The sequence below is a fragment of the Ammospiza nelsoni genome, chromosome 1 (genome assembly GCF_027579445.1).
Source record: "Ammospiza nelsoni isolate bAmmNel1 chromosome 1, bAmmNel1.pri, whole genome shotgun sequence".
In the NCBI taxonomy this organism is placed as follows: domain Eukaryota; kingdom Metazoa; phylum Chordata; class Aves; order Passeriformes; family Passerellidae; genus Ammospiza; species Ammospiza nelsoni.
Genome location: NC_080633.1, coordinates 21,199,687 through 21,213,732, shown reverse-complemented (window position 1 = coordinate 21,213,732; position 14,046 = coordinate 21,199,687). Strand labels below are relative to the sequence as shown.

The window sequence follows — 14,046 nt, the reverse complement described above, 5'->3', positions numbered from 1 at the left end:
CTATTGCCCAGAGTTTGTTTGATAGTCATGGTGCAGGGGATGTGTGCAGGAATGTCTCTACAGCCCCATTCATGCCTGGGCTTATGGTACTGACACAAAAATTATTGTATTTGCATGGCAGGATGTTTTTTCATGGGTATTTAATCTCTATGTGTCCTTCTACACCTCCTGGAAACAGAAACTTTAGAAAAAGGGCATAAATCTGATTAAGAAAAGCATTCACATCTGTTTAGTCCAGGTTTATGTAACTGGAAAGCACATTCAATATTTGGACAAAATTATTCCCGTTTCTTACTGTTTAAATTAAAAGGTGAATGAAAAAAAAAAAAAAAAGTAAGTGAATTCTAGGCTTTTCAATGATGTTTTCAGACCAACAGATATTTTTGCAAGGAAATAATAGAAATTCTGTTATATGGACTTTTTAACTTTTAGTACGACCAATATGTAGTATAAAGCCATTCAGGCACTCCTACCTTTTCTCTATTCATATCTACTTTTCCCATTAATGAAAGTTACACAAAATACAGGTGTCTTTTTGCTAAATTTCTAGGACTTGATTCTGTATTTCATTCTTGGCAGTAAACCAATAATAATTATCTGTGGAAAAAAAAGGCCACAAAAAAAAAGGCATAAAAGAAAATTTCAGTCTGAACTGAAACTCTTGTGATAAAAATACTTGTTTGTATTTTCAAGAGTGCCACTACCTCTGATCTACTTCTGTAGAGGTGATGTTGTGTGCTGACCAGGCAGCTGCATGGCTGCACATTGGAATTGCAAGGGAAGGCATTGCAGTAAACAGCACAGATGACAACCAGTAGTTTATGAATAATCCCCAACGTGGTGCTGAGTGATGCTCTTAGCTGTCTCTTCTTCATGTCAGAAATGGTCAGGATCTCCATCAGCCACCGCCTCTGAGAGTCCCATAGCATTTTCCATGAAACTAGATATTACTGTGATTCCCTTTCCATTCAAAGTACAGTCTTCCTGATGTTTATGGCTACACTGAGACAGTCTCTTCTGAGAAGGACAGGAAAGATCTTTTTATTTCAAGGGAACACATTTTCATCCCCTTGGGGGTTTGCAATGCAAATGTGTGTTAAATTTATTACAGTTTACAAGAAACATACAGCTTCTTCCATTCGTGCATCTGTGTAAGTGCCAACCAGTAAAAGGCACTTAAAGGTTTACTGTAGTCCCAACAGCCAACAATATCTGAACATTTCGTGGTGAGACACAGAAATGAGGCAGGTGGCCAAGAGCACATATGGCAACAGTGACATAAACATATGGAAATTACACTTGAAACAGGAATTGGGTGGTCATATTTACTAAAACAAATACCTTGGATTTTAGGGGCAAAGCATTTTCTGAATGAGGATGATTCTTGCATATGTGTGCCATTGAAGATTTTGTGAAGTATAAGTTGTGCTCTGTTAGGAAAAACAGATGGGGCACCAGCACACCTTTAAAAAACAACAGTCTACCAAAGCTATCAGTATTTTTGAGTACAGCATCTTTAATCCATGAGATTGTTGGTTATGTGCTGTTTTGCTTTTTGCCTACTCACAGAACAAGTATGTACTTCTGTGCCAGGGCTCTCAAAGGCTTACAGCTCAAACTTGATGGCTTAAATAGAGCTCTGAGAGGGCTGGGCAGCACAACAGCGTCCAGGCTGGGCTTTGGGAACCCTTAGCCTCAAGAATGCTGTGTGACCTCTGCCTCTTATTCAGTGGGTGAATGGAATGAGCTGTAGCCCAGGACTTATACTACAAGCACTTCAGTGGCTCAACCTTGTCAGCTTCCTTTGCTTGACTAAGCTCCAGTGAACAAAAGAAATTAAAACCTCAAGGACTTACTTTTAGATACAAATTGCATTCCTGCACTTCTGGTTGCCAACAGAATGAAAGCAAAGCAGAATTTCTTTCAAATAAACAAAATCTTTAATAAAATATATAGTTCACTTTCTTCATTGTAAAGTACATTACCTGAAGTACAATAGGGGTGAATTGGGGTGTGAAGATTACCTTTTTCTCTACCCACTGTTCATGTTCAGGTTTATCAGAGCTTCCAATGAAGAGATTTCTTCGTGCAGGACTGCAAGCTAAAAATAATCAAAAATCAATGGTAGTTTTGCATCCCCTAAGTGCTGAAGCAATACATTACAGATAATATGTGTACAATGTATCATTCACTTCCCATAGCAGAGAGAAAAAATATGTTCCTTACCTGATGCATCAGTGCAGACTTTCAGAATGTGAGTCGTGCTTTGGCCACTCAAGTTTAAAGTTATCTAAATGGCAGAGATTCTGTCATCTTCCTTAAGCAACCTCTGCATTCATGCTGAAACAATCTGCTGCTACTCAAAGTTTTTCTCTGTTAACTTTTATTCCATTGCTATTGCCCTGTACTACCTACATCACTCTTTTCCATTGCTGGTAGTCCCATTTTGATAGTAAAATTGCTCTGAAAACACTGGGATTTTTGTCTGGCCTTTTATTTTACACATATTTGTATGTATTTGCAGATCATAGTTAATGAACAATTATCATTTGGTCAGATGCTCTCCTAAGACTCTGACCATATGCCTACCAAAATTAATAGCAAATTGCTGTTTGGTACAGAAGTGTAGAAACAAACCTTTGTTAAAATCAAGCCTGCTACTCTCCTAGCTATTGTCTGGGAGCAAGATCCTGCATGCAGCAATTTCAATAATGTACTGTCCACACAAAAAAACCCCTAAATTATTCCTGGGATCATTGGTACAATAATGTCTTAGGCATGTCACTGCTTACCGAGCTACAAGGAAAACATATTTAACCTGTAAAGTTCATTCTTAATCATAGGAGATGAGATTGCTATCATGGGAGGCAGCTAAAGAAAGCACCTACATTATTTTCTGGCTTATTTTGGACACTTGGCAGCCCTTTGTGAGTAGTTAGCATAATTTTTCCCTGATCTTACTCTTTTGGAAAACTCAAAAGGAAAGGGAAGGTTCTTAGAAAAATATCTAGATAACATACATCATACCTATAGAGGGGTTTTAATAAGTTATTCGGAGTATTTTGCCAGGGCTGTGACATTAAACTTGCCAGCTCCTTCTTGCAGCCACCACGCTCACTCTGGAGGGGGACAAGGAGATGAGAGGGGAAACCCAGCGCCCATTTCCGCGACGCCGGAGATGCCGCCGCTGTCAGCCCGTGCTGCCGGGGCGCGCCGTGCCGGGGTTCCCCGCGCCCGCCGTGTGGGACACCGCCCTGCCACGTCCCGCAGCCCCGGCGGAAACCCACCAGCCCCTGGGGACCCAGCCAGCCCCAGCTCAGACTGCCGCCCACCCTGCCGAGCCCGGCCGCCCCGCTCACCGCCTTTGTGTCCGCGGCCGCCGCCCCTTCCCCGCGGGCGGGGCGGAGCGGGGCGGCTCCGCGGGGCGGGTTCGCGGCGCCCATAAGAAGGGGCCCTGGCCGCAGCCACCGCCCTTCTTCACCGCACACCCGGATCGTCCCGCTCCGCTCCCGGATTACAAAGCCCGCGCCGCCGTCGCTATGAGCATCAGCACGAAAAACTCCTCGTACCGGCGCATGTTCGGCGGGGGCAGCCGCCCCAGCACCGGCACCCGCTACATCACGTCCAGCAGCCGGTACTCGCTGGGCAGCGCCCTGCGGCCCAGCAGCGCCCGGTACGTGTCCGCCTCGCCCGGCGGCATGTACGCCACCAAGACGACGTCGGTGCGGCTGCGGAGCAGCATGCCGCCCATGCGGCTCCACGACTCCGTGGACTTCTCCCTGGCCGACGCCATCAACACGGAGTTCAAGGCGAACCGCACCAACGAGAAGGTTGAGCTGCAGGAGCTTAATGACCGCTTCGCCAACTACATCGACAAGGTGCGCTTTCTGGAGCAGCAGAACAAGATCTTGCTGGCCGAGCTGGAGCAGCTCAAGGGCAAGGGCACGTCCCGCCTGGGCGACCTCTACGAGGAGGAGATGCGGGAGCTGCGGCGACAGGTGGACCAGCTCACCAACGACAAGGCACGAGTGGAAGTGGAGCGGGACAACCTCGCCGACGACATCATGCGGCTGCGGGAGAAGTGAGTGTCCCGGGGGAAGGCGGGCTGGGGCTGCCGCCGCTCCCGCTGCCTCCCCGCCGCCCTGTCCCCTGGCGCGGAGCATCCCGAGCGGTACCGGGCAGGCGGGAGGCTGGGCGGGGGGATTTGGGGGACCCCCGCTCCCTCCTCACCGCCGCCTTGTCCCTTCTAGGCTGCAAGAGGAGATGCTTCAGAGGGAGGAGGCCGAGAACACCCTGCAGTCCTTCAGACAGGTTAGCGGTGCTGGAGGAGGGAGGGGCCCGAGGAGGTGGCGGCTGTGCCTGGGGCGGAGGGTGGGAGCGCCGGAGTTTGCTTTCCTTGCACAAAGAGGTTCCGTCAGTTCTCACGCGAGCCCTCCGTGTTTTCTTTAGGGGGATGCGGCAGTCTGAGGGGAGGGGAGGTAAACTATTGTCCTGCTTTATCCAAGTCTAGCCCGTTTTACAAAAAACACCCCAACGCGGAATCACTTTCCGATCCAATAAAAGTGAAAGGGGGCCATCTGCTCGCTTGGCTGAAGGGTATTAATGGTTTCTATGGGATTCACCGTGGAATGCAGATACAGGCATTATGGCAAGTGTGGTTGCAGCAGATTGAAATAATAGATCCCTTTGTGTCGGAGGGGAGGGCGCAGTGGGCTGCATTCTTACTAAATGTGTAATGGTGCGGGAATATTTCTAGCGAAGTGTGACTGTTATGGGCCAGTTTTTGTACAAAACAGAACTCCTTTTTGATGAATCACTGGTCAGTCCATTACTGGGCAACAGTTTCAAATTGAAGGTTTTTTATGTGGGTGTTGTCTGCTGACAAGAAGTAGACAGTATGTTCCTTGGGGCGAGGTCACAGGATTGAGTTTGCCTCCTCTGGGTGTCCATGAAGAACATTAAACTTAATCCTCTGTAAAACAAAGATGTTAACCTAGGAAACAAGTTATGTTAGAGTTTAGTCTTTGTAGGATGCTGTGATGTTATCCAGATAAAGTAAATCTACATGACAACCAGAAACAACTGTGCAAACAGTGTTCTAAAACTCTTAAGCTCAAGTTTTCACTTGTGCAAAACCAGCTTTCAACTTAGATTAAGCCTTGTTTGGACTAAGAGATATTTAGGAATATGCCTTCTCAAAACAAGGTCTCTTCCCTAAAACTCCTGGTGTAAAACAGCATTGCTAGCATTCTTTCAGACTGGAAGTGTGACTCCCCTTATCACCAGGCAGCTGGGTACAGGCTGACTTTGTCCCAGAGCTCTTCATAGGCATTAACAGAAGTCACTGTTCAGGAAATCAGCACTTGATTGTTAGCGTTTCCCTGGGAAAGGCTTTTGACTGCAGTATATTTACAGTCCTTGAAGGACAGCAGGTGTGTTCAGGAGATAGTGTGGGGAAACTGAAACACCTACTCCCATTCAGAGCCTGGGAATTCAGTCTCCAGTGGCATTCTGGGGACAGAAGTTTTAAACAACAGTCTGAGATGCTGCCTTAATTTAAGCTTCTTTTTTTTTTTTTTTTTTTAACGAGTGCTAAGACAATTTACTGTAGTGTGAAGTTTATGAAGGAGCATTTAACTTAAGTTTTAGAGACATCATCTGCTCTGATTCATTGCTGAATTCAGTTGAAGGATCAATTGACTTAAGGTTGGCTTTTACATGATCTTTCATATTTAATTGGTGCACTTCAGGCATGTCTGCATTTCAACCCAGCTGAGTCTTATGGAGGCTCTGGGCTCTAAAGTGAGCTTGGCTTGGTGTGCCTACCCCACATGCATTGTCCAGTTGTTCCCTGTATTTGGAAAGGGGTCACTCAGAAGCTCAGCCTCCAGCAGATGTGTGCATGCAGGACAGTCAGAATTGGATCCATTTACCCTAAGTTGTAGCTTGTGCATAAGAAATACGAATCATTGTCTATGGAAGCTCTACACTAAATCCCCTCATGACATAACTGGTACATGCTGGTGTGCTTGATTTGAACATCAGTCATACCTAATTTTTCCTTACTGGCAAGGATGGAGTTAACATGTTGGTTTTGAAACCTAAATCTGTTTCAGTGCAAGCTTGTTCTTCTGAAAGTGAAATTAAATTCGAAGAACACTGAAGCTGAAATATCCTGTTGTGCTTTCCATTTTAAAACAATGCACAGCTTTCTATTAAATCATTATATTTTTCCACTGGAAAGTTGTGTAGTTGTTATAGATTTGGATCACTTCAGCAGGTGCTTTCCTGTTTTGATGTATCATCAGAAGGAGCAGTTGTGTACTTCAGTATTTTAAAATAAAGAACGAAGATTTGAACTTAAGTTTTTATTTCCAAAAGCTGCCAGTTTCAGAGACTGTTCAGCTCATATGTACTGAATTTTAATTTATTTCTTCTGGACAAAGATATGATTTTACTCATGTGCTGAGGGATGTACTGCAAAAAGTGTATGTGAAAGTTCAGTGGGGACTTTCCTTTTGGGGCAGGACAAGCATCACAGTGAAAAAGTTTGTGCAGCTTTGCCAGCTTGTCTAGTAGCAAGGAATAGGTCCTGAACCTGTGACAAGCCTCATAGGTCAGGTCCTGGCTAGCTTGAGGTGCTCAACCCTGCAAAGTGTGTGGCTTGCACTGAAGAAGCTCCGAGGATAAAATCAGCATGTATTCCAACTGCAAACAAGTTGTACTTGTTGTTCAGGCTACAAGTAGCCAATTCATTTATGTGGTTCTCCACACATCTAGAAACTACTGAAACACCAAAATTTAATGATAGGGAATACATAAATGATAGCATATAGTAAAGTACATGCCACATGTTTTACGTGTCTTCAGTTTAACTTGCTTTCAATTTACTATAAGGTCTTAAAATCCTGTAGCTATTCAGTTGTTATTAAAAAAAATAGCCTTCAGGGTGAAGTTTTCTGCAAAATCCTCTAGAAAATCTTTGGATGTCTGGCCAGTTATGTAAACATGTTGGGTCATGGCCATGTAATTTTCTGCCAGAATGATCATGAGGGTTTTGGGGGGAGGAGAACAAATTAATTAGGAAATTCTTTGCCTGAACTGAAAAACAGAGCTGATGTGAACTGTGGGTGTAAAACTGGAATTGATAGAAAAGTTATGGAATAATGCATGAAAGGGGTATTTTGCTGGATAAAGTAAACAGGATAATTTTTCTGGAGCAAGGACCTTGCCCCAAAGTATGAGTGATCCAAGGAAAGGCTTTCTAGTAGTCTGAAGAAAACACTCCGTATTTCAAAGGTGCCATAATAAAGAAAGCTGCTGATTAGGAATGCTTATGCTTTGGGCAATCCAAAATAGCTTTAGAGTAAGCTGTGAGAACCTGATATGTTAATACCCTGTGAGCACAAGCATGTGGCTGTGTATGTAACTAGCGTGAAAAGAACAATCTTCCCCTTTACAACTAAAGGCCTTACATATTCAAAATGTAAGAAGTTGCCAATCAATGTTTAGTCTTATATTTTTGAACTAATTCAAGTTGTTCCCTTATAACATTCATGACGTGTCTTCTGTTATGCTCTAAATGAATTTTTGCTGTTGATTAAGACTATCTCTGTGCAGCAAAAGGTGGAGCCTTTGCCAGAAACTGTGAGGGTGTAGGCAATGATGAGTAGCTCAGTTTGTGTTTATGCTCACACCTTCTTTTTCTCAAGGGAGGTCTGTTGACCTGCATGGTGAATACTGGAGTTCTTACACATACCTCACCAGCTTTACAAGTATGCTTTAAAAGTGTGGTCTGTGTACCTAGGGGGCTCTGTGCTTTTTCACCAGGCAGTCCATAAGTTAAGCCCACTGACAGGCCTGACAGCATACGTGTTGCACTTTTAAGCCCCACTGAAAAGAATGGAAGCTTGCAAAGTGCAACTCTTTGTCAGTGTAGTCAAGCTAGAAGCACTTACTGCAGACTTCTGTCTCAAGTACTTGAAGGATTTACACTCACTATGATCTGTGTGCTGTTGATCATGCTTAGCAGCATGTGAGCAAAGATGTAATCAACATATGTGTTACAGTTTTCAACTTCACAATAAAGCTGCATATCTAAGGTTTAAAGGTAAGGTAGGAGGTGGCAAAAAGGTTTTTTTACAGTTTTCGATTTCCTATCGTCTTGCCCAAAAGCTCAGATGTAGCATCAGCCTGTATGCTGCTGAACTTGCTGTAAGAGACTTCTCTACATCAGTTTTGTAAACTTATGAATTGTTCTTCTCTCTGGTCAGGATGTTGACAACGCCTCTCTGGCACGTCTTGATCTTGAGCGCAAAGTCGAGTCCCTGCAAGAGGAGATTGTCTTCTTGAAGAAACTTCATGATGAGGTAAGCTGAGAAATGAGGTCTGTGTTTAGATGCAGACTGTCTAGCAAGGAAGCTCTGCCCCAGAGTCTTCACCTGTGTATGATCTGAGTGCTTTTGTGCAATAATATTGAGTGTCTGCTTCTCTCTAAGGAAATCCGAGAACTGCAGGCCCAACTCCAGGAACAGCACATCCAAATTGATATGGATGTTTCTAAGCCTGACCTCACTGCTGCCCTGCGGGATGTTCGCCAACAGTATGAAAGTGTTGCTGCTAAGAATCTTCAGGAAGCTGAAGAGTGGTACAAGTCCAAAGTAAGTAAAATGCATCAGGCACTGGAACTAATTCTGTTTAACAGCTTTGATGTAGCACTTGCTGTTCCCTCTGTCTCTCTAATGGACATGAACATAACCATGACACAAAGTCTTTTTTTAAATCCTAGTCTGGGAAGGGTATAACTGAAAACATTTTGTGCCATAACTACAGCAGCAAAGTAATGGGTGCACACTGGGAGTCTTTCCTGGCCTGGAAAAATTAGTGAAAAGATGGGAAATGTACAGGGCAGGAAAGCAAGTATGAAAGTTTGCTGTGAATTCTAATATAACATTTAGAAATAGAGAGACACTTCAGGAGTAATACTAATATTTAAGCATTTCAGGTGCTAACCCTTGTAATACCTCCAGCTGTCCTCAACTGCTATGTCCACAGAAGGTGTTTCACTGTTTCTGTTGAAGTGTTATGCTGACCAGACTGGGTTTTCCAGTTTGCAGATCTCTCTGAAGCTGCTAACAGGAACAACGATGCCCTGCGCCAGGCCAAGCAGGAAGCCAATGAGTACCGCAGACAGATCCAGTCTCTCACCTGCGAGGTTGATGCTCTTAAGGGAAGCGTAAGTAAAGGAGTTGTTCTTCTTCATTGCAGCTTTAAGCACAGCACTGCAGTTTAATTGTCAGTTTGGATGTGAATGCAGGTAATCTGGCATGCAATTCAGCAGCACATTAATACTTTTTGAAAAGGATGCTGTGGGCTCAATTTGTGTGCATATACAACAGTGCACTGGCTAGATTGATACACTGAATCAGTCTTAAGCTGTAAACAATAAGTTAATTCTCTTGCTATAATATTCACTGCTTATTTAGCACTTTCTGAAAGTGTTTATGCCTTGTCTGTCAGGTACAGATAAACTTATTTAAAAAACCTGGAGGAGCAGTGAAAGGTGCAAATTTTGCTGTTGCTAAAACATGACTCCTTTAAGACAGGCTTGAAATGGATGTAACAGTGTTTAGCACACCTGCAGATCTCCTCTACTAAGGACTGCCTGCATGCTGACTTGAACTGCATGTGTTGGGCTTACTGTAGAGGATGGCTTTGCCACCTGGCACAACAAATATGTGGCACACTTCAGATCACGCCACAGAATAACTCTCCTTGACTCTGCAAAGGGAAGATAAGGAGATGACAAATTTGGGACATGTCTAAGCATTTTTGGAAAGGATGCTAATGTAACACAATTTTCCTTCTTTAAAATGTTGAGGGTCTTGAGGGTGAGGAAGAGTTGCTGACCTGCAGCAGTGCTTGATTTCAGTATTCCCTTCCAGAATGAGTCCCTGGAGCGCCAAATGCGTGAAATGGAGGAGAATTTCGCTGTGGAAGCTGCTAACTACCAAGACACTATTGGGCGCCTGCAGGATGAGATTCAGAACATGAAGGAAGAAATGGCTCGCCATCTCCGCGAGTACCAGGACCTGCTGAATGTAAAGATGGCTCTTGATATTGAAATTGCCACCTACAGAAAACTGCTGGAGGGTGAAGAGAGCAGGTAATCACATGCAAACATTTTTCTAAAGCCAGAAATTATTAGAAGATACTTTATACCCATATCTGATTTTACCCATTTCTTTTTTCCTTCAGGATTAACATGCCTATTCCAACCTTTGCTTCTTTGAACCTGAGAGGTAAGTTGTTTTTGCTATTTCAGTTTAGGCACTTGCTCTATCATTAGCATGAGGGTTGTGGATTTTATGCTGTTTTTTGAACTTTTATAAGTGCAGTTGGTTGTGAATACTCTTCGTGGATCCAACTACAGTATTTGCAACTACTTAACCTTTGATGGTAGCAGCTCTTCTGTTCCTGGACACATGTTTTTAAATATTGATACATAGCAAGCAATTAGTTTGGATACCTGCTGAAAGTGCTTTAAGGGGCACAGAGAGAAAAATGTGGAAGACCTGGCTTATTCAGAGCAGGAGACTTCTTTGTATACTAAATTGGGATTCTGAAAGTTGACACTAAAATCTGTTACACCTCATTTCTTTGAGGAGGCACTTCATCTAGACTATTGGTAATAATACATCTTCTTCTGCAGAAACCAACATTGAGTCTCAGCCAATGGTTGACACTCACTCAAAGAGAACACTTCTAATTAAGACCGTCGAAACTAGAGATGGACAGGTTGGTGGTAACTTTAATTTTATTTCTATCACAGCTGGTAACCTTAAGTTCTTAAGCTTGCCTACTGCTTACTGCAGCTTGTATGTGGTAGTAAGTATTGAGTAGAACAGCAACTGGCATTCCAAGCTGTGTGAACACACAGGGATAGCAAATAAGCTTGTCTGAAAAAAAAAAAATCAAAATTCATCTGATAGTAAAACTTTAAGTTGGTGACTGTTACCTCTGTATTGAGTATTTAAGTTCAGCTGAGTTGGCAAATTCTCAATATATTTCCTTAGGAAAACATGTGACAGTAAACAGAGTTATTTTACTTGCTTTGGATAAGATGCTGTTGTTGGTGTAAGTAAAAAAAATTTGAATGGTTTCTGTATGCTATTTACAAACTGGAATTTCTCATAAGTGAGAGCTGATACCCTCTTGTTCACATTTTGGAAGTGGATGTTCCACTTCTAAACCTTAAAAAACCCACAAAAATCTTCCTACTTAATGCAAGTGTTTCTGTTTTTCATTAGGTTATTAATGAAACTTCCCAGCATCATGATGACTTGGAGTAAAGCTGAAGATGCATTCTTACTAAAGGAGAAACTCTTACCAGCAAGATTGAAAAAGTCCATGTCTTAAAGGAAGAAACAGCTTTCAAGTGCCTTTCTGCAGTTTTTCCATGAGCGCAAGATGATTATGCTAGGAAATAGGTCTTAGATCTTGCAAACTGACTCTCCCTGAAGGATTAGAGTTTACAATGGAGTCTAGTTTACAAATAGCAATATCTTGTGCTGCAATACTGTTTTTAAGTATCTGAATTCAATAAAACTGCTTTTTCCAGCACAGTATGAGCAACCTGTCGCTACTTCAATAAATCTTTGGAAAATGGCTCTTGATGTGTTCTAATTTGTTAAACTTCATGACTTTCTGGAAAGCCATAACAACATAATGCTGGAATTGTTATACGGTTGACATCTTTAGTACTGGCTGTGTGGAATGCTGTTTTTTCAGTTTAACTAGATAAACTGTCTTACTTATTTACTGCTTAGGTTTTGGAACCAATTAAAATGGATTATAACTGGCAGATGCATAATGTATTATGATATCACTTGAATAAAATATGATACTTCAAGCTAATAAATATTAATCTTGCTTCCATATACTAGTTAATGCGGTTACTAAATGTCAGAATGCCTGAAGTACCTTAAAACTTGGCTTTATAAAACAGCACTTATGTAGCAAAGAAATAGTTCATGTGAGCCCTTATCTCAGACAGCACCTTGCAAGCTTAACAGCTGACTTGGTGCATTAACTTATTTTCCAGGAAAGACTAGTTCCCAAATGCTTGTTGGTATTACAGAAGCTACATGAAGGCTTTAGCTGGAGTGGGGGTTAAGAGAGACTAGCTTGCCCTTTTGCTGACAATTCCAGTATTTAAACCCCTTTTAAGATGGGAGAGCCACCATGCTTGGTGTTGTCTGCTGAACATCAGTGTAAATGCAGCAGAATGGGAACAAGAAAGTTCCACTCTGCCTTGCCATAGTCCTCCAGGAGGCAGTAGTGGAAGCTGGTGTCCTCTCTGAACACTTAAGTTTTCTTCTGCAGAGCAACATAGTTCTCAAATTTAAACACAGTAAAGACCCACAGCAGAGCCCCTTGAAAGTATCTGCTGCATTACTTCTGCAAAGTCTGTTTCCTGTAAGCTTTTACTGGGATTCAGATTCTCTGGAATGAGGAACTGCAAACTGAAATTTTTCAGTTAATATAATAGCATTCAGGGGAAGGGTAGAACTTCCATGTTGTACAGATATGCTAGATATTTGGGAATTGATCTCTAAGAAAAACTTACCTCCACTTGATAGGGATGAAAACAATTTACTCCTTTTCCATCCTTATCCTTACCTTTGCTCAAGCATGTGCCTAACAGGATGTAGTGTAGGTATTGGAGGGGGGAGTGAGGGCAGTAGGAGGCTGCATTTTGCTTGGGGTGTGCAGAAACCCTCTGCAGCTCCAACACACAGGTGCTTTATGTGCTTCCCAAGAGAAAAGTCCTGCAGCTGGCCCAGCGCTTGTTCTGGTGACTCCTTTCATGTAAAAAGGGACAAAAGTGACACTGAGTGCCTGGACCCAAGCCCCAGCCACAGCTTTTGCCTCAGCAAAGCAGAACAGATTCAACCTGGTCCACCATGTGGGGGTAGGATAGTCTCACTAGAAACTGAGAGTTAACCCAGCCTTTTTCCTGTTGCAGAGATTACAGACACCAGGTTTTCTACTACCTTTCAACATCCACACTGATTAATAAAAGCATAAACGAGCTTTCATGGGAAGCATTTTCTGTGATAATAACAGCTCTGGGCATATGTAATATCATTTTGTGCACTTTATAGGCATGTGTCAACAATCTTTCAGGAGAAGTAGAATAAGGGGCTGATGTCCTGCCTGTTGCAGACTACTTCAGTCTTTCTCTGGATCTAGTTATTGAAAAAGTTGAGCCAATGCTAAATATAATTTCTTGTCCCTAAAGCAGTGTCAAAGTGGCATCTGGCAGTCTGTGAGTAGGGGGTGGCGGGCACCCTTGGCGGCTGTGGGCAGAGACCCACAGCACGGAGTGCTTTTTGAAATGCACACTGACCTATGGAGCTGTGATAATCTTTCAGATATTGCTTCCACTCTTCCACCAGCTACCTGGCTCAGTGTTTTCTCTTGTCTTTGACTATTTCACTCAGTAGATAAAAGAAGTGCCTGTATCAAGCACTGACTGCAGCAAAGGAGTTATTCCTGGCTCTTCAGTGTTTAGGGTTACTCAGAACACAGAGAAGCGTGTGACAGAGCTCTATCTATTTATTCCAGTCCTGGAATAAATAGAAGAATAAATAAAAATAAATAAACCTAGTTGCTAAGGGGATAAGAAAATTGCAGGAAACCTCAAAAACCTGCACCCCTGCGAGAGCAAGAGCACCCTTATGGTGGAAATGAGAGTGGACAGTGGCTGTGTCAACTTCTCAGTGTTTGATCTAGGGGCACCAGCCTTATGCTCATATATAATTACTGAAAGCTGCTTAGTGCTGAGCCAGCAGCTGACCTCAGATCTGTATTTCACATCCCAGTCACTGCAGGCAGCAGCTGCACTGGTCAGGCACTTGTCCTGCACCTCAGTGAGCCCCACGAAGCTGCTCCCATGAGCTTACATAGGCAGTGCCCCCAAATATGTGAGCTGTTCCCACAGACAACAATAATCATCGTCCAGATGGCTGAGAATGCTCATAT

At 43.1% G+C, this 14,046-nt stretch overlaps 2 protein-coding genes across 2 annotated transcripts in view; one reads left to right on the top strand and one right to left on the bottom strand.

Annotated features, from left to right (window-relative positions):
- Window positions 1-2,094, bottom strand: part of TRDMT1 (tRNA aspartic acid methyltransferase 1) — a 40,569-nt gene extending 38,475 nt beyond the window's left edge. Inside the window, exon 1 of the mRNA XM_059488385.1 lies at window positions 2,025-2,094. The gene's annotated coding sequence lies outside the window, so the exon portion shown is untranslated. The remainder of the gene's footprint in view (window positions 1-2,024) is intronic.
- Window positions 2,095-3,461: 1,367 nt separating this feature from the next.
- On the top strand, window positions 3,462-11,920 carry VIM (vimentin). Its single transcript, XM_059488072.1, has 9 exons — window positions 3,462-4,081; window positions 4,251-4,311; window positions 8,274-8,369; window positions 8,499-8,660; window positions 9,110-9,235; window positions 9,945-10,165; window positions 10,258-10,301; window positions 10,712-10,797; window positions 11,310-11,920. Exons 1-9 carry the CDS (start codon window positions 3,540-3,542, stop codon window positions 11,349-11,351), a joined length of 1,380 nt encoding a protein of 459 aa, XP_059344055.1. The 5' UTR covers window positions 3,462-3,539; the 3' UTR covers window positions 11,352-11,920.
- The last annotated feature ends 2,126 nt before the right edge of the window (window positions 11,921-14,046 follow it).